Source organism: Oratosquilla oratoria, chromosome 1, assembly GCF_046742065.1.
Source record: "Oratosquilla oratoria isolate Oo_2021 chromosome 1, ASM4674206v1, whole genome shotgun sequence".
Taxonomy (NCBI): Eukaryota; Metazoa; Arthropoda; class Malacostraca; order Stomatopoda; family Squillidae; genus Oratosquilla; species Oratosquilla oratoria.
Genome location: NC_134777.1, coordinates 70,862,128 through 70,882,803, shown reverse-complemented (window position 1 = coordinate 70,882,803; position 20,676 = coordinate 70,862,128). Strand labels below are relative to the sequence as shown.

General features: G+C 42.3%; 1 protein-coding gene across 3 annotated transcripts in view; it reads right to left on the bottom strand.

The window, feature by feature from the left end:
- Positions 1-20,676, bottom strand: part of mgl (low-density lipoprotein receptor-related protein megalin) — a 509,881-nt gene that overhangs the window by 59,118 nt on the left and 430,087 nt on the right. For 2 of the 3 annotated variants that reach the window (XM_076204914.1, XM_076204826.1), the window contains exons 20-30: positions 20,264-20,466; positions 19,477-19,661; positions 19,090-19,300; positions 18,744-18,932; positions 16,126-16,252; positions 15,262-15,446; positions 11,532-11,785; positions 11,156-11,330; positions 10,534-10,630; positions 9,673-9,822; positions 6,826-7,050 (exon numbers count right to left, since the gene is read on the bottom strand). In XM_076204914.1, the coding sequence (XP_076061029.1) occupies positions 6,826-7,050; positions 9,673-9,822; positions 10,534-10,630; positions 11,156-11,330; positions 11,532-11,785; positions 15,262-15,446; positions 16,126-16,252; positions 18,744-18,932; positions 19,090-19,300; positions 19,477-19,661; positions 20,264-20,466 (2,001 nt within the window). The remainder of the gene's footprint in view (positions 1-6,825; positions 7,051-9,672; positions 9,823-10,533; positions 10,631-11,155; positions 11,331-11,531; positions 11,786-15,261; positions 15,447-16,125; positions 16,253-18,743; positions 18,933-19,089; positions 19,301-19,476; positions 19,662-20,263; positions 20,467-20,676) is intronic. The other variant, XM_076204998.1, reaches the window with a different exon arrangement.

Here is a 20,676-nt window from a genome sequence, read left to right as displayed (position 1 = left end):
CATCATCATCCATATACAACCATACTCCATTCACCCCTGTCTTCTGTCCTCTCCCATCCTTCCTCAATAGACAGTCCCCTCTTCCCCAAAGCCCCTTTCACCCCATCCATCCATCTCATCCTAGGTTGCCCCCTCATGTTCACTCCCTCTACATCTGCCTTCCATACCTTTTACTAGTCTTTCTTCACTCATTCTTTCCATGTGTCCAAACCATCCTAATACGCTTTCATCCACCTTATCTCCCAACTCCCTTACCACCCCTGTTCTTCTCCTCACCTCCTCATTTCTCACAATATCCAGCCTAGTAACCCCCATCATACTTCTCAGACACCTCATCTCAAACACATTCAAACTCCTTCTCTCTTCCTCTCTTATGTTCCATGTTTCTGCCCCATGCAATGCTGTTGGCACAATCACTCCTTTATACAGTCTTCTCTTAGCATCCATTCCCAAATGTCTATTTCTCATAAAATGAATACAAGACAAAAAATATAGTGGTGACAGGGCAAACTTAAGAATGTATTATACAGAGAAGCTATTGCTATGGGTGATTCAAGAAAAATGCACATACAAACACTTAAAAATATGTATCTGCATAAATATATACATATACAAGTCTTTTCTTTTTACCTCTAACAAAGGAGGTAGCCAAAAAACATACATATACATATACCAAAGGCTTTTTCCCCTTTATAGGGGGGTTAAAAACCATCCCCAACATGCTCCACTTCCATCCACCATCTCATCTTGGCACCTCGTGGATGACAGGTCATCCCTACATCTGGCCCACTGTCCTGGGTCAGAAGTAGTGTTGCAAGACACAGCACATCCACAGCAAGGCCACTTCATTAAATCAGCAACCCAACCCCGCCCCTTTCTGTCCCCTCATGCAGAAAAGGAGAAGACAGTAATCCCTTTGGGCTGCATCAAATTATTTCTCACATATACGCCCTCACCCCCATCACCTCTTTTACTAGTCATTCTTCAATCATTCTTTCCATGTGTCCAAACCATCCCAATACTCTCATCAACCCTATCTCCACTCTCCTTTGCCACCCCCATTCTACTCATTTTGCACTATCTAGCCTAATAACCCCTATCATACTTCTCAGGCACCTCATCTCAAGCACATTCAAACTCCTGCTCTCTTCCTCTCTTATGTTCCATGTTTCTGCCCCATACAGTGCTGTTGGTGCAATCGCTCCTAAAGGAAGAAACAAGGATGGAAGAGAAATGGAATATACTAAAAGAAATTTATAATGAGGGAGTGAACAAATATGTACCTCAACAAAAGCAAGAAAGAGTATACATAAAGAACTGGTAGGACAAAAAATGCAGTGAAGCTTAGGATAAAAGAGACAAAGCTTGGAAAAAAAAAAGAGCAAATGGCAAACATACTTCAAACTAAGAAACGATTATGTAAAAATACGCAGAGATGAAAAGAGAAACTATGAAAAAGAAATAATAGAAAAAATGCAAGGAACAACCTAAACTATTTTACAGATATGTGAATGGTAAACTAAAAAACAAAAATAAAAAAGCTGTGCCAGGGAAATTATGAATATACAGAAGAACTAGAAATGGCAGAAATTATGAACAATCACTTCAAATCGGTATTCACAATTGAGAACTCACCTAACTGTGAGGAAATAGAGAGACAGAAATCCCCCCAATGAAGGAAACAACTGTAACAAAGAAGGAAATCAGCGACCAAATAAAAAACCTTGATGTCAGAAAATCGCATGGTCCGGATGGAATTGCAAATTGGATACTGAAAGAATGCATAGAGGAATTAACGGATAAAATATACAATATAATCAAATGCTCGCTCAAAGAAGGAAAGGTACCATAAGACTGGAAAAATGCAAATACATACATATATACATATACCAAGGCTTTTTTCCCCCTTACAAGGGAGGTAGCCAAAAAGGAAAAGGCATAAAATCATTCCCACCCATTCCATCCCTGAAAACACTCCACACCCCTCCACCCTCCCTCTTATCTTAGCACCTCCTGGATGATGGGTCATCCCTGCATCGTGTCCACTGCCCTGGGTCAGAAGCAGTGTCGCAAGACACAGTACATCCACAGCAAGGCCGCTTCATTAAATCGGCGACCCCCCCTCTCCGTTCCCCCATGCATAAAAGGAGAAGACGGGAAGAAATCCCTTCGGGCTGCGTCACATTTTGCTCACACACACTACCTCACCCCCTATCTCCCCGCCCATTCCACCTCATGCATCACAACATCATCCATACACAACCATTCTCCATTCACCCGTCTTCTGTCCTTTCCCGTCCTTCCTCCACCGACATTCCCCTCTCCCCAATATATAAAGGAGGAAACAAGGAAAAACCAACTAACTACAGACTGGTCTCCCTAACAAGCACAGTAGCAAAAATATGTAAAAAAGTGATCAAAAGTAGATGGGTTAAACATCTGGAAGAAAAAACTATAAATCAAAATCAATTTGGATTTAGACAAGGAAGATCATGTACAACAAACCTGATCTGCTTCTATTCGAGACTACTAGAAATAAAACAAGAGAAGGATGGATGGGCAGACTGTGCATATCTAGACCTACAAAAAGCATTTGATAAGGTACCACACAAGAAATTAACAAGAAAAATAGAATGAATAGGTGGTATTGCAGTTGAATTATTGGAATGGATGGAAGACTTCCTGACTGGGAGAAAAATGAGGGTATTAATTAGAGACAAATACTCGAAATGGGAAGAAATGATAAGTGATGTCCCACAGGGGCCTGTGCTGGCTCCAATCATGTTTGCCATATATATAAACATGGATGAAGGAGTGGAGTGTTATATGAATTTCTTCACAGATGACGCAAAAATACTAAAGAAAGTAAGAAGAGGAGGATTGTGAATCATTACAATCAGACCTGGACAAAATCTGGAAATGGACTCAAAAGTGGGAAGCAAACTTCAATATCAAATGTAGTATAATGGTGTTTGGAAAAAGCAAAAACAGAACATAAAAAAATTATAAAATTGGTGAAAAAGAAATCAAAAAATGAACCCGGAAAGAGACCTTGTAATAATCTGCAAAGACATGACACTGGAAAAACAGCAAAATAGTCGGAGAAACCTTCAACTTAAGGTCAATGAAAGCGGCATTTGACTATTTGGATAAAGAAATTATTAAAAAAATATTAGTTACATTAACGAGACCAAAACTGGAATATGCAGCAACACTATGGACACCCAGTACTAAAAAGAATATAAAGAAATTAGAAAGAATACAGAGAGCAATGACAAAGTTGGCACCAGCTCTTTCCAAATTAACATACGAACAAAGATTATCCAAACTGGAACTACCAACACTAGAGCACATGAGAGAAAGTGATAATCTACTATCTATAGAATCATGAAAGGAATGGAAATCCTTGATAGGAATGATTTACTAAAATGTGACAATGGAAAAACAAGAGGACACAAAAAGATACTCAAAATGGATAACTCTAGAAGAGACCTGGAAAAAAAAAGCTTCTCACACACGAGTGCTGGATATCTGGAATAATTTTGATAAAGAAACACTGTTAAAATACTATTCAAGATTTTAAGAAAAAGCTTGATGCCGAAAGATACAAAGCTGGGTCACCACTAGCATAGCTCCCTTCCTGTATAATACAAATAGATAAAATACAATCTCCTCTTAGCATCTATTCCCAAATGTCTATTTCTCTTTATACTTTCTACACCCCCAAGGCATTTATTTGCTTCTCTTAATCTACACTCCTCCTCCACCACCACTCCTTCCTTTTGTGCCATATTCACACCCAAGTATGTAAAACTATCTACTTCCTCCAGTTTCTCTCCCTTAATACTCACTTCCAGTCTGCTGCCACTTTCTCCCCTTGTACATCTCATCACCTTATTTTTACCCACATTTATCTTCAACTTCCTTCTTTCGCACACCTTCCCAAACTGTCACTAACTTCCTCAATCCCTCCTCTGATCCTGCTACAAGCATCGTGTCATCAGCAAACAACTGGCTTACCTCCCATTTTTCTCCATTTACTTCAACCATCTCCAATCCCCAACCCATTACCCTTGCATTTACCTCTCACATCACCCCATCCATGTATAAACTGAACAGCCAAGACAACATAACCCATCCCTGGTGAAGTCCCACCTTTACCTCAAGCCACTCATTCCCTCCATTCCTGATTCTAACATGATATCTACTACTCTCATAAAAACTCTTGACTTCTCTTATAAATTTTCTTCCTATCCTATATATCTGCAATACCTCCCACAGTGCCTTCCAGTCTGCCCTGTCATAAGCATTTTCCAAATCTATAAAGGCCCAGAAAACATCTTTACCTTTTCCTAAAGCTTTCTCACATACATCTTACCACAAAAATCTGATCCATACAACCCCTACCTGTCCTAAACTCACACTGTTCCTCACCAATTATTCCCTCTGTTCCTCTCCTATTCCTCTCAATCAATACCCTCCCATAAGCCTTCCCAACTACACCCATTTCACATCTGCTCTCCTCTTTGCCTCCTTTATCTTATGCTTTACCTCTCTTTTCTTTGCACTTTTCATACAGTTCTCTCATCCTATTTTGTAACGAATCTGTGAAAGCTTGCTTCTTCTCTCCTACAACCTTCTTTGTTTCATTATCCCATCTCTCACTACCCTTCCTTCTATTTCCTCCTGTCTTCCTTGTTCCACACACCATCTTTGCACACCTTGTGATCTACTCTATCCTGTACTCCCTCCCACTCCTTTCTCAGCTTCTTGTTCTCCTTTTCTTCCCCATCCAAGCAATTCATTTTAAGCACCTCCCTACCTTCTGTCCTTTTCCTCTTTCTCCATCTATCCTCCACTCTCAACTTGCCTTCCACCAAAAATTATCTGATATTCCCCCACTCTCCCTTTACATGTACATCCTTAATTGTTCCTACATACATACATACATATACCAAAGGCTTTTTCCCCCCTTACACAGGGGGTAGCCAAAAAGGCATAGAAATCACTCCCACCCATTTCATTTCCCATATATTCCACTCCCCTCCACCCTCCTCCCTCCCTCCTATCTTGGCACCTCCTGGATGACAGGTCATCCCTGCATCCTGTCCACTGCCCTGGGTCAAAAGCAGTGTCGCAAGACACAGCACATCCACAGCAAGGCCGCTTCATAAATTCGGTGACCCCCCCTCTCCATCCCCTCATGCAGATAAGGAGAAGACGGGGAGAAACCCCTTCGGGCTGCGTCAAATTTTTTCTCATACATACTTCCTCACCCCCATCCCCCACCCACTCCCCCTCATGCATCACAACCTCATCTATACACTACCCTTCTCCATTCACCCCTATCTTCTGTCCTCTCCCGTCCTTCCTCTACAGACATTCCTCTCTTTTGTAAAACCCCTTTCACCCCATCCATCCATCTCATCCTAGGACGCCCCCTCATATTCACTCCTTCCACACTTCTTTTACTAATCTTTCTTCACAGCCTTGCTGTGGATGTGCCGTGTCTTGCAACATTGCTTCTGACCCAGGGCAGTGGACAGGATGCAGGGATGACCCATCATCCAGGAGGTGCCAAGATAGAAGGTAGGGAGGAGGGTGTAGGGGAGTGGAATACGTGGGAAATAAAATGGGTGGGAGTGATTTCTATGCCTTTTTCTTTTTGGCTCCCCCCCCCCCCGGTGTAAGGGGGAAAAAGCCTTTGGTATATGTACTAAACTCCTGGTTACCAATATATAGTCCATTAATGTTACATCATCTGGGGTATTGGCTGCATGTTACTGTGGGGTTAAAAGCTGCTAATAGCATGCAGCCGATACTTTAGGGTCTATTGGGGCACCCCTATGGACCAGAGAAATCTCTATCTATAGAAAATATTATACTGCAATTGTCCTTCCATTATGCTGTCCCCAAATTGTTACTGTCCTGTACCATTTCTCCAAATATCCATAAAAAATTAAAGGCATAAGAGGGTCTGGGAGGAGTTTTCCAACCAGTGCCCTAATGTCTGGGGCTTTTAATGTGTGTGGATGTGGTACAGATGAGAGTAAAAGGGAAGAGATAGACAGTTTGTTTGCGAGAAGAAAGATGGATGTGTTGGCACTGAGTGACACCAAGTTGAAAGGGAGGGATGAGTTTGAGTTGGGGAGTGTAGTTGGGAGGATCTCAGGACTGAAGTGAGGATATGGGAGAGAAAGGGTGGCTATACTAGTAAGTGAAGAGATAGGTAAGCTGTGGAAAGGAAAGTTTCTTCAAATTTAATGTGGATAATGGTGAAACCGAGATGTGGGTTTTTGTAAGTGCATATGGGCCTGGTTGTGAGAAGAGTGTAACGGAAAAGGAGGCTTTTTAGATAGATTTAAACGAGTGCATAGAGGGATTAGTTAGAAATGTCAATGTAGTGGTATTGGGAGATGAACCAATAGCTGGAATGGTTGTTGTTGTTGTTGTCGTTCCCTAGACTGTCTGTCCGAGCAGTCCCGTCTCCCCAAGGAATGCCACAGCAGAAACTGGGTTTTCCCACAAATCCTTTATAGAGTGTATGTTGTGTTGTTTGCGTGCATGATTGTGTATAATGCAGTCATCCATTATGTGTTGTATGGTATGGGGTGAAGTGTTACATCCTGGGCAGCTGTTCACAATGCGGTCATCCAGCCTCTTCTGGTTGGTAAGTATGGAGTTCCAGGAAAAAATCGTAGTGGAGAGTTGATGGTGATGTGTTTAGAAAGTTAATCACAGTAAATACAGTGTTTATAGGAAGAAAGTCAAACATGTATATATATATATATATATATATATAAACAAATTCCTACCAATACTTACCAGGGCCTACAATGGGTGCCATTGCTTCAGATGCATCCTCCAAGCTATAGCCCCTTACAAGTTTAAGGAATGAAACAATTGCAAACTTGTCATATGGCTGGCACATGGTATCATCCTTGGTCTTGTAGCCTGTGGAGCATCGGCAGACACGCCGGTTATCCTTGGCTGGGATGCAGATCTGTTCACATCCTCCATTGTTGACCTTGCAGGGATGCGAGTTGATTACTGCAACAATATTAAACTTGGATTGAGTACCAGTTATCTTGTACGACACCAAGGCATGCTTTGGCTTCATTTAATCATAATGCCATTCACAATGCGAGCAGTGATTTTTGAAAGCTTTGGTGCTTTTAAGGGTTCCCAGTAGGTTAGGTCATACAAGCAAATAACTCCCAATCATGCACTACAATTATGCCAGTCAAGAAAGTCAATGCAAGTTTAAGCATGCAACAGTAATTGTGGTTTCTGGCAACATTCTGAAGTCAATTTGAGGATTAAAAAATTAATTTCAAAAGTGTAAAATCAAGAGACTGAATCATTTGAGATACACTATGAACATTTTACCCATCCTGGTGGCCATTCCCTTGGAGCCATGGGTCTCCCACAAGATAAACCAATAACAGGCTCATGGGACAAGAATACGTCACAATAACCAGTACCATATGATATTGATAGGTCAGCATAGAAATAACTTTTCTTGACAGAAAAGTTACCAGTGCAGAAAATTTAGTGTAGGAGCTACTACAATCTGGTTAGAAAATAGAAATGCAACTTTCTCAAACTTATTCTGAATCAAGCATTACAAGATGGAAAAGATCAATGATATATACATGCATAAATTGAACTGAGTGACATATAGGAAGAGGATGGGAGTGAGACTGGGTAGGGGAAAAGAGGGAGTGAGACAAGGGAGGGGAGAAACAGAGAGGGGAGGACTCTGGGGAGGGTTAGGGAGAGGGAGAGGAGAAAAGAGGGTTTCTGGGGTGGATTAAGTTTAGGGGGTCTAGGGAGGGTTGGGGGAAGGGGAGGGAATCAGGAGAAGAGTGTCTGGGGAGAGGAGGGAACAAGATAGGGAAGGGGAGGGAAGGGGAGGGGGGAGTGAGAGAGGGAAAGGGAGGGGGGAGTGAGAGAGGGAAGGGGAGGGGAGGGCATGAGAGAGGGAAGGGGAGGGAGTGCAAGAGGAGAGGGGAGGGAGTGCAAGAGGAGAGGGGAGGGATTGCAAGAGGAGAGGGGAGGGAGTGCAAGAGGAGAGGGGAGGGATTGCAAGAGGAGAGGGGAGGGAGCAAAAGAGGGGAGGGAGCAAAAGAGGGAAAGGGAGGGAAGGGGAGGGGGAGTGAGAGGGAAAGGGAGGGGGGAGTGAGAGGGAAGGGGAGGGGAGGGCATGAGAGAGGGAAGGGGAGGGAGTGCAAGAGGAGAGGGGAGGGAGTGCAAGAGGAGAGGGGAGGGAGTGCAAGAGGAGAGGGGAGGGAGTGCAAGAGGAGAGGGGAGGGATTGCAAGAGGAGAGGGGAGGGATTGCAAGAGGAGAGGGGAGGGATTGCAAGAGGAGAGGGGAGGGATTGCAAGAGGAGAGGGGAGGGATTGCAAGAGGAGAGGGGAGGGATTGCAAGAGGAGAGGGGAGGGATTGCAAGAGGAGAGGGGAGGGATTGCAAGAGGAGAGGGGAGGGATTGCAAGAGGAGAGGGGAGGGATTGCAAGAGGAGAGGGGAGGGATTGTAAGAGGAGAGGGGAGGGGAGGGAGTGCGAGAGGGGAGGGAGTGCAAGAGGGGAGGGGAGGGAGTGCAAGAGGGGAGGGGAGGGAGTGCGAGAGGGGAGGGGAGGGAGTGCAAGAGGGGAGGGGAGGGAGTGCGAGAGGGGAGGGAGTGCGAGAGGGGAGGGAGTGCGAGAGGGGAGGGAGTGCGAGAGGGGAGGGAGTGCGAGAGGGGAGGGAAGCAAGTGTGAGAGGAGGGAAGCAAGTGTGAGGGGAGGGAAGCAAGTGTGAGGGGAGGGGAGCAAGTGTGAGAGGGGAGCAAAGCAAGTGTGAGAGGGGAGCAGAGCAAGTGTGAGAGGGGAGCAAGTGTGAGAGGGGAGGAGAGGGAGTGCAATATGGGAGGGGAGGGAGTGCACGATGGGAGGGGAGGGAGTGCACGATGGGAGGGGAGGGAGTGCATGATGGGAGGGCAAGGAGCACAACAGGGGAGGGAGGGCAAGGAGCACAACAGGGGAGGGAGTGCAAGTGAGGTGGGAGCGTGAGTGGAGAGGGGAGGAGGGGGTGCAAGAGGGGAGGGGGTGTGAGAGGGGAGGGGGTGTGAGAGGGGAGGGGGTGCAAGAGGGGAGGGGGTGTGAGAGGGGAGGGGGTGTGAGAGGGGAGGGTAGGGGAGGGAGTGCAAGAAGATATGGGTGGGGAGGGAGTGCAAGAAGAGATGGGTGGGGAGGGAGAGCAAGAAGAGATGGGTGGGGAGGGAGTGCAAGAAGAGATGGGAGGGGCGGAAGTGCAAGTGGGGAGGGGAGGAAGTGCAAGTGGGGAGGGGAGGAAGTGCAAGTGGGGAGGGGAGGAAGTGCAAGTGGGGAGGGGAGGGAGTGCAAGTGGGGAGGGGAGGGAGTGCAAGTGGGGAGGGGAGAGATAGTGGCAAGTAGAGGGAGAGTGAGAGTGGGGAGTGGAGGGAGTGGGAGTGGGAAGCGGAGGGAGTGCAAGTAGAGAACAAGAGAAAAGCAGTTAATAGGTACATGTTCAACATACTAACTTGGTGCACATGTTTGACTACAGGCTAGATATAGGTAAGCACAAATAGCTGGCAGGGATTATGAAGGCGAGCTGTCTACATTGCTGAAATAGGCCCCTTCTGAAAATGAAAATGTGGTGCACTTACATTCATCTGCCATCTCACCTGGACGCTTCTCATAAATCTTCAAGCTTTTGAGATCAACTTCACTATCTTTAAGCACTTTGGGGTTTTTGCCGTCAGGAAGATCAACACGGAAAACTTTCTCGTATAAAGAATCCACGATGTATAGATACTCTGCAAGTTTCAAATTGGACAATCATGAACATACACAGGAACAAACTATTAGCTTCAATTATGTGATCATATGGAAATACCTACAATCCCTACATATGACTTCAAGTGTCTTGTAATTGTTATATCATCCATAACTACTACAAGAGACCAATAGCAAGCACCTGCATGAAGTGGTCCTGGAAGATGGACAGTGAAGCTGCCCATTTTCAAAACCCATCAACTCCCTCACCTCCATCAGAAGGTGTCAGCACCAAGGTGCAGATACCCTGTTCCAGACTGGGCCCAGGACCTCTATCAAATTCAAATGTACTTCTTATACTTTTTCACACATGGAAAGCTTAAAACTAGCAACTATTCCCCTTCCATTATAACTTTCAGCCAGTAACATAGAAACAGTCCCACACTAATACAAGACAACAATCTCGAGTTTCTTCCCAGAGAGATCTGTGGGAGGGCCCAAGGACCATTGCCAGCTACTGTATAGTTATGGGTTTTCCTCTTAGAGAAACTGGAGGCTACAATTAATTACATACCCTGAATCAAATCTCCAGCTGCCCTGATCCAGTTTGAGCAAAACTACATGAGCAAAAATACAAAACCTCCAATCACAGATGCAAGTTGGCTATTAGTCTTTAGTTTACATGTGTGAATACCTTATTCATTTCAAATAATAATAATAATAATATGAAGAAGAAGAATAACAACACTCACTTGACTGGTAAACTGCCATAGCAAGTGGTTTGGCAATGTGGTCATCTTGTGTCAGAAGGGTGGTGAGTGACCCACCCCAAATATCACTTGTCATAATCTGTGGGGTAAAGTTTTCTCAATTACTTTAAAATCACAAGCATGCATAAATAAAGTCTTAATGACGAATCTCAAGAAAATACAAACAATATCTCAACCATTATAAAGGCAGATTTGTTCCACAAATTGTAGATCTTTTTAGCCTCTTGACATTCATTCAAATGTAGTTATCACAAAAAAAGTTATTTGTTATATAGATAGACAAAGATTACCAGATGTTAGCCTAAACAGGCCCCCAAAATTTTCCTTAATTAGTAATTACCTCTGCCTTAACATCCTCCCCTAAGTGCTGCTTGTACAAAACCGGAATAACAGTGTTAGTGATTTAAGACAGTCTTCAAATGTTCAGTCTCAACTGTTACTAAATCATGCAAATACAAAGGTATGAAGGAATGGGTATATGGTAAACAACTATTCAAAGATGACTTGAGAGCTCAAGTTTTAACTATAAAGCAATAAATCCTAAGTAAAACTGGGTTCTGATATTTTACAATTACATTAGTATGGGTCTACAGATAATACTCACCGAAGCTTCATTACTTGTGGACCAGTAGAGTCGTTTGGCTTCAAGATCAATGGTAATGTACTCAGGCCTAGACGAGGTGAAATTGTACAGGATGACTGGTTCTGTGCCATCCATGTTAACACGTGCCACCTTGGATAACACACCTGTACCTCCATTATCCAACCAATACAGCCGGCTGCAAAATACATCTGTTACAACTTTGCTATTCCTTAGGCAATGTAAAATGCAATATTTTCAATTACATTACTTTGCTCACTCTCACATTTTTCTTCTTCACTTTCTCTTTTTCCTTGCATTTCTTCAACATACCTACATCATTCATCCTTTTGAATTAAACACCTAACCTTCACTATCCATAAACAAAAGCACCACTTACCCTTCCTGAGGGTCAAGACAAATAGACCTTGGTGTGCCTACACCTGTCACATTGCCATTGTTACCAAGAATGACACTGTGGTACTTCTTCCCATTTTCTATTTTAACCACCTCAAGTTGGTTAGCCAAGCGGTTTCCAATGAACATGTTTCTGCCAATCCAATCGAAGGCCATGGCAAAAGGTGCACCAATATTATTAGGTTCTAAGAATGTTGTTATGTTGCCTCCATCAACATCCATAGAAAGTATAGTGTTCTGTAAAACAAAATACAGTATATTTTACCTTTTCACATACATATACAAAAAAGCCCTTTCTCCCTTATAAGAGAAATTGCCTGCTTAGGCATGATCCCACCCTAGCTGGCCAACTCTCTATAAATACATACAATCCCACAAAGGCTCCACCACAATAAGAATGAGAAACATAGAAAAGGAAGACTAATGTACAACAAAACAGATTTAGAGAAACTCAGAAAATTCTTTCAAAATGTAAATTGGGAAAACTTCTTAAATGAAGAAACAAAGATGGAAGAGAAATGGAACATATTAAAAGAAATTTATAATGAAGGAATAGAAAAATATGTACCAAACCTGAGGCAAGAAAGGGTGCACATTCAGTCCTGTTACAACAAAAAATGTAGTAAGGCTAAAGATGGAAGAGAGCTTGGAAAAGATGGGGAAAAAAAAAAAAAAAGAGAAAGTGGCAAATATATATGAAACTAATAAATGAATATGTAAAAATATGCAGGGAAGAAAAGAGCATACATACATATACCAAGGCTTTTTCCCCCTTACAAGGGAGGTAGCCAAAAAGGTAAAGGCATAAAACCATTCCCACCCATTCCATCCCTGAATACTCTCCACACCCCTCCACCCTCCCTCTCATCTTAGCACCTCCTGGATGACGGGTCATCCCTGCACCTTGTCCACTGCCCTGGGTCAGAAGCAGTGTCGCAAGACACAGCACATCCACAGCAAGGCCGCTTCATTAAATCGGCGACCCCCCCCTCTCCGTCCCCCCATGAATAAAGGAGAAGACGGGGAGAAATCCCTTCGGGATGCATCAAAAATTGCTCATACATACAACCTCACCCCCCATCCCCCCACCCATTCCACCTCATGCATCACAACATCATCCATATACAACCATTCTCCATTCACCCGTCTTCTGTCCTCACCCGTCTTCTGTCCTCTCCCGTCCTTCCTCAACAGACATTCCCCTCTTCCCTAAAGCCCCCTTCACCCCATCCATCCACCTCATCCTAGGACGTCCCTTCATGTTCACACCCTCCACATCTGCCTTCCATACCTCTTTTACTAGTCTTTCTTCACTCATTCTTTCCATGTGTCCAAACCATCCTAATAAGAGAAACTATGAAAAAAGTCATGATAGAAAAATGCAAGGACCAACCTAAACTATTCTACAGGTACGTGAATGGTAAATTAAAAGACAAACAAGAAATAGTAAAAAGTGCATCATGGGAATAATGAATATATAGATGTAGAAATTGCTGAATGGAGAATGGTTGTATATGGATGATGTTGTGACTGCATGAGGAGGATTTTGACGCAGCCCGAAGGGATTTCTCCCCGTCCTCGCCTTATATGCAAAGGGGGACGGAGAGGGGGGGTCGCCGATTAAATGAAGCGGCCTCGCTGTGGATGTACTGTGTCTTGCGACACTGCTTCTGACCCAGGGCGGTGGGCAGGGTGCAGGGATGACCCGTCATCCAGGAGGTGCTCAGATGAGAGGAAGGGTGGGAGGGGTGTGGAGTGTATTTAGGGATGAAATGGGTGGGAGTGTTTTTATGCCTTTCCCTTTTTGGCTACCTCCCTTGGAAGGGGGAAAAAGCCTTGGTATATGTATGTATGTAGAAATTGCTGAAATTATGAACAAACATTTTAAATCTGTATTCACAATTAAAAGTACAAAAAATTGGGAAGGAAGGACAGAAAGACCCCCTCCCCCCAATGAAAGAAATAACTATGACACAGAAGGAAACAAGGGACCAAATAAAAAACCTTGACATGAGAAAATCACATGGGCCAGATGGAATTGCAAATTTGATATTATAAGAATGTATAGATGAACTAACAGACAAAATATACAAGATAATCGATTGCTCACTCAAAGAAGGAAAGGTACCACAAGATTGGAAAAATGCAAATATTGTATCAATATATAAAGGAAGGGACAAGGAAAATCCAACTATAGACCAGTCTCCCTTACAAGCACAATAGCAAAAATGTGAAAAAGTTATCAAAAGATGAATTAAACATCTGGAAGAAAATAATACACCAAATCCAAAACAATTTGGAATTAAGACACGGAAGATCACGTGTCACTAATAGAAATAACGCAAGAAAGGGACAGGTGGGTGAATTGTGCTTTCCTGGATCTACAAAAAGCATTTGACAAAGTACCACACAAAAAGCTACCAAGAAAAATTGAAATAATAGTTGGTGTACAAGAAAAGTTATTGGAATGGATGGAAGATTTCTTGAATGGGAGAATAATTAGGGTGGTACTCACAGACAATAACTCAACCTGGGAAGAAATGATAAGTGGAGTCCCACAAGGTTCTGTATTGGCTCCAATAATGTTTGCCATATATATAACATGGATGAAGGTGTGGAATGTTATACAAACTTCTTTGTAGATGATGCAAAAGTACTAAAGTAAATAAAGAAGAAGACTGAATCACTACAGAAAGACCTGGATAAAGTCTGGGAATGGAGTCAAAAGTGGGAAGTGAACTTCAATATCAAGAAATGTAGCATAATGGAGTTTGGAAAAAGTAAAAATAAAATATCAGGGCAATATAAAATTGGTACATAGGAAGTTAAAAAAGTTAGCTCAGAAAGAGACCTAGGAGTAATTATCAGCAAAGACATGTCACCAGACAAGGATATCAACAAAATAGTCGGAGAAACATTCGATTTACCAAGATCACTGAAAGTGGCTTTGACTACTTGGATGAGGAAATGGTAAAGAAAATATTAGTTACACTGATAAGACCAAGATTGGAGTATGCCGAGACAACCAGTACTAAAAGAAATATAAAGAAATTAGAAAGATTTCAAAGAGCAACAACAATTATGGCACCAACACTACAAACTGACATATGAACAAAGATTGTCCAAACTCAAACTACCAACCTTGGAACAAAGAAGAAAAAGAGGAGATCTACTGACCATTTACAGAATTATGAAAGGGATGGAAGTCCTTGATAGAGACGATTTATTAAAGTGGGATAAGAGAAAAACAAGAGGACATGAAAAACTCAAAAAGGATAGTTATAGAAGATATTTGAAAAAGAATAGTTCCCCCACATGGAGTGGTGGATATCTGGAACAAATTGGATGAGGCAACAGTGTGTGCAAAAACTATATAAGAATTTAAGGACAAACTTGATGCTGAAAGATACAAAGATGGGTCACTATGTGCATAGCTCTCTTCCTGTATAATACATACATATATATGTATTATATATGAAGAGAGCTATGCACATAGTGACCCATCTTTGTATCTTTCAGCATCAAGTTTGTTCTTAAATTCTTGTATAGTTTTTATCATTTCCTGCCATTCTGTCTGGTGGCATTTCACTTAAGTGGTTACATTTAGCCTGCCAATTATATATGGTTATGACACAAAGTACTCTTTCCCACTTTCTGATGAGCTCCTCCCCTTTTCTAATAATGAGCTACTCTCTCAACCTTTCTGAACTTACATTGTCACTCTCCTCTGATGCTGCCTGCAGCCAGAAAATCCTGGCCTCTTTGTGGTCAAACTCAAGCTGCTGCCCTTGCTCCACACCAACAATGGGAGTGAAATGCCCTGCACTAGCCTCATCAGGGTTTAGGGGTAAATCGATAATCTGTGAACCCTTCATCAGAATCAAGTATGGCTTGTCATCTGTAAAAGAAATTAGATCATACAGTAAGCAGTGAACTTGGCCAAACAGATATAGCTTCAAACTGAGTTAATAATATGTAAACAATAAAAAGTTTTCAGCATCCCAAATGTCAAATTCAAATGTTAAAAGACATGGAGTGGATGAATTGATGGAATCTGAAACTTGATCATGATAGAATAGAATCAACCAACTGTGTTTACCTAATTAGAGTATGTAAAGGAACAATATCTGTGGAGACCATCCCTAGCTTGAAATTCTTGTATGGTCCCAACGTGATCTATAATTGTTTATTTCCAATTATCATATTTAGATTTGAATTCATGCATCTTCCTTCAGTGGCCTTCTTTTACCATGCCAAGACAGAATACTTTCTATATACCATGGGCTTTTTCCCCCTTACAAAGGAGGTAGCCAATTCAAAAGACACATACCCATTCCCCTCCACCACCCTTCCTCCCACTATCTTAGCTCCTCATGGGTGATGGGTCATCCCTGTATCCCACCCACTGCCCTACATCAGAAACAATGCAGCAAGACACAGCACATCCATAGCAAAGCCACTTCATTTAATAGACACCACCTTCTCTCCATCCCCTCATGCAGAAAATGAGATATTTGGGTCTTCAGGTAAATGTAGTAAGTCTGTCAAACAAGTTGACATAATCATGTTCATCTTACCTTGCTGGCATTTACCATCAGAAGTAAACTTAAATCCAGCCCGACATTTGCATGTATAGCCAGTTGGATGTTTAAGAAGGCACATGTGCTCACATGGATTACTAGCACATGGGTTAGGTCCAGGTGGCTGAAAGCAAAGAACCACCAGGAAATTATTAATTTTCCATTGACAATCATTCTTAGTTGACAAAACAGTGCCCAAGCACATCCTCTTCAAAAATTCGTGTGCTACACACAGACTATTCCTTTACAAAGGATTACAAAGTCGGAGCATACCGACAGGAGACCTTTTGGTCCATAACTAGGTCAGATGCAAAAAAATAAAAATAAAATAAAAAATATATATAATAATATAAATAATAATTAAGTAAATGCATAGGTACAGTTAAATAATAAACAAACAGGTAAATAGTAAATAATAATAAAATGACAAATAATAAATGAATATCAAGCAAATAATACATACATATACCAAAGGCTTTTTCCCCCTTACAAGGGAGGTAGCCAAAAAGAAAAAGGCATAGAAACCATTCCTACCCATTCCATCCCTAAATACATTGCACTCCCCTCCACCCTCCACCCTCTACCCTTCCTCTTATCTTGGCACCTCCTGAAGGACGGGTCATCTCTGCATCTTGTCCACTGCCCTGGGTCTAAGGCAGTGTCTCAAGACACAGCACATCCACAGCAAGGCCGTTTCATTTAAATTGGCGACCCCCCCCCTCTCTGTCCCCTCATGCAGAAAAGGAGAAGACGGGGAGAAATCCCTTCAGGCTGCATCAAATTTTTCCCACACATATTACCTCACCCCCACCCCCATTCCACCTCATGCATCGCATCATCCATATACAACCATTCTCCATTCACCCCTATCTTCTGTTCTCTCCCATCCTTCCTCAACAGACATTCCCCTCTTCCCCAAAGCCCCTTTCACCCTATCCATCCATCTCATCCTAGGTCGCCCCCTCATGTTCACTCCTTCCACATCTGCCTTCCATACCTCTTTTAGTAATTTTTCTTCACTCATTCTTTCCATGTGTCCAAACCATCCCAATACTCTTTCATCCACCCTATCTCTTCCTCTCTTATATTCCATGTTTCTGCCCCCATACAGTGCTGTTGGCACAATCACTCCTTCATACAATCTCCTCTTAGCCTCCATTCCCAAATGTCTATTCCTCATTACACTTTTTAAACCACCACCTACCTCCACCTCCACTCCACCCTTTCCTGCCACATTCGCACACAAGTATCAAACTATTCACTTCCTCAGTCACTCTCCCTTAATGCTCACTTCCAGTCTGCTGCCACTTTCACCCCTTGTACATCTCATTTATCTTCAATTTTCTTCTTTCACACACTCTCCCAAACTCTGTCACCAACTTCCTCAATCCCTCCTCTGATCCTGCCACAAGTGCAGTGTCGTCCGCAAACAACAGCTGGCTCACCTCCCACTTTTCTCCATTTTCTTTAAACATCTCCAACCCCTGACCCACCACCCTTGCATTTACCTCTCGCACCACTCCATCCATGTATAAGTTGAACAGCCAGGGCGACATAACACATCCATGACAAAGACCCACCTTTACCTCGAACCACTCACTCACTCTATTTCTAATCCTGACACATGCTCTACTACTCTCATAAAAACTCTTGACAGCTCCTATAAGCTTTCCTCCTATCCCATATATCTGCAAAACCTCCTACAGTGCCTTCCTGTCTACCATGTCTACCCTGTCATAAGCCTTTTCCAGATCCAAAGCCCAAAAAACATCCTTACTTTTTCCTAAAGCTTTCTCACATATGTCTTACCACAAAAATCTGATCTACACAACCTCTACCTGTCCTAAATCCACACTGTTCCTTGCCAATTACTCCCTCTGTTCCTCTCCTAATCCTCTCATTCAAGATCCTCCTATAAGCCTTCTCAACTACACTTAACAAGCTAATCCCTCTGAAACAACTACACTCACACTTGTCCCCTTTTTCCTTGTAAAGTGGAAATATACAGACACTCCTCCAGTCCTCTGGCACTCTACCCTCTCTCCAGCAAATAATAAACAAATATAAAATAAATGGCAGTCATTACAGCATCTTACTTGGATGTTTATCTAAACAAATCTTAAAGCTTCAATGTGAACTACATTGCACTGCCTCTGCAGGAAGTTTATTCCATTCCTTAACTACACGGTTGGTGAAGTCGTTTCTACCCACTTCCAAATTAAATATATTTCCTGACAGTTTGAAACCATTACTTCTTGTCGGATTTTCATTCAGTGTGAAAGTATTGTCACTTTTGATATTGTCAATCCCCTTTAGAATCTTAAAGACCTGTATCAAGTCACCTCCAAGTCTACACTTTTTTAGGGAAAACAGATTCATATGTTTTAGCCTATTTTTGTATGATTTATTTTTGATACTTGGAATCAGTTTTGTGGCTTGCTGTTGTACTTTTTCCAATCTGTCAATGTCTTTAATAAGATTCGGTAAAGTTATCATGAAGTTAAAGTATGATATACACGACTTCAAGTGTACCAAAATAGTGAAACACACAGCCTAAAATGGAGAAAAATCTTACATATACAAAACCTAATAAATCTGCAGTTGATGTCCCTTACCTGCAAAACTGGATGGTGGGCATGAATGCTGAGAGGCTGTGATACTAGATGAGAGACAACAGTCTCATTATCCCCACGGAATTTGTGGGCTGACAAGACCCGATTAAGTTGCCTGTCAGTCCAATAGAGCAAGTCTTCAAAAATTGTGAGTGAATGTGCATGAAGCAAATAGTGGTTCTGTGCTAACACCTGTTGGAAATACAAAGCAATTAATCAAACAGTGAAGAACATGGCATAAAACAAAACTGTTTCATATGAATCACCTCTGGCAACAAGATGTTTCTTAATATTCCAGATAACAATCTAAAAAAATTTAACCACAAAAAAAATATACTATCTAACATACCTGCTGTCTCTCTTTTCCATCATAATTACAGAAATCAATATAATCAAGCTTGGAGTCAGCAAAGTATATACGTTTATTAGGAAGGTCCAGGGTAAGTCCATTTGGCCAGAAGATCTTTGTGTTGACAATGACTGTGCGATTCTGCCCATCCAGACCAACACGCTCAATGCGTGGGTTCTCACCCCAGTCTGTCCAGAAGAGCCAGCGCGATCTGTTATGTTGATAAAACATCTAAGGTTAGGGCAACTGCAGGTAAGTCTTGTGGGAGAATAAGATACAGAAACTACACCCACAATGTGAGGCTCCAAGTAAATGGAATTATGTGACAATGCCCCCATGATGCTTCTTTTTTTAATCCATCTCAATCAAAGTCATGGAAGTACTTACCCTTCTGTGGGATCCAATGAAAGACCCCTAGGTTGTGTGATGTTCTCATTAAGAAGGATCATGCGTCCTGATCCATCTCTGCGCGCAACTTCCATTGTGTTAAGGCGCGAGTCCACCCAGTACAAGTTGCCTGTTATCCAATCATAGGCCAAGCCTTCTACAAGATCCAATCCACTTTTCACCAACTGCAAAGATAAAGTAGTACCTAACTATTCCATGTACCAGCTGCACACTCACACAAAACCTTGTAGGTCTACCGTTTCCAACATGTAAGTCACAGTACAATTATATCCTGGTGCACTCTGAGTACTTTTGTCCAAGATTTCTTTTCAGATCTATGAGAGGGCCTGAGGACCATTGCCAACTGCTGTGTGGTTGTGAGATTACGGTTAGTGAAACTCAAGACATCAACTAACTGACCAACATCCTTCATAAACTCTCATCCTGTGTATTTCACCCACAGTCCCTCGCCGACATTTTTTCCCCAAAATGGACTGTCATTCAGCATGCTATTCTGAGTTTTAGTCTTTAATAAAATGTGAAGTTCTTTCAAAATTTTACACAATAGCCAATTACAAGGGAGGAAAATGTCCATTTGTATACACCTGGAGGTTGCCAGATACTCCAACCCAATCACAAGTCATGCAATATACATTATTTTACTAATACACTCCACACCCCACACCCTAACACCCATTCTATAAACTTCCCTACAACTGTACCCACCTCCCTGTTCAACACATTTGATCTCCCACTTCTATCTACCTAGTTTCAAATGAACAATTACCTCCTCAGCAGACTCTTGCTTCTCAAGTTTCATGATCTTCTTGCTCTTCATGTCAGACCAGAAGAGTGTACCATTGCGCATGTCAGATGCTGTGGCCACCACATTCTCCACCACAACAGGAACTCTTTCTATGCTGCGAGTGATCAAGTCTGAGATGAGGATGCTGCGCCGGTTGCTGATAACCAAAAATGCTTCTTTGTGGTCTGATGGAGGGCAAGAAGTGAATTAGAACATGTCACCATGCATGTGTGTTTTGCACCTAGTACCATAAACATTATCAATGTCATTTCTCATCATGGCCACCCTGCTTACATTAACTTTACTGCTAGGAAAGTATTTCAATAATGCACCAGTGTCACCATCAGCAATCACTTGCTATGATGACTACAGTAACAACCTTGAAAATTAATACT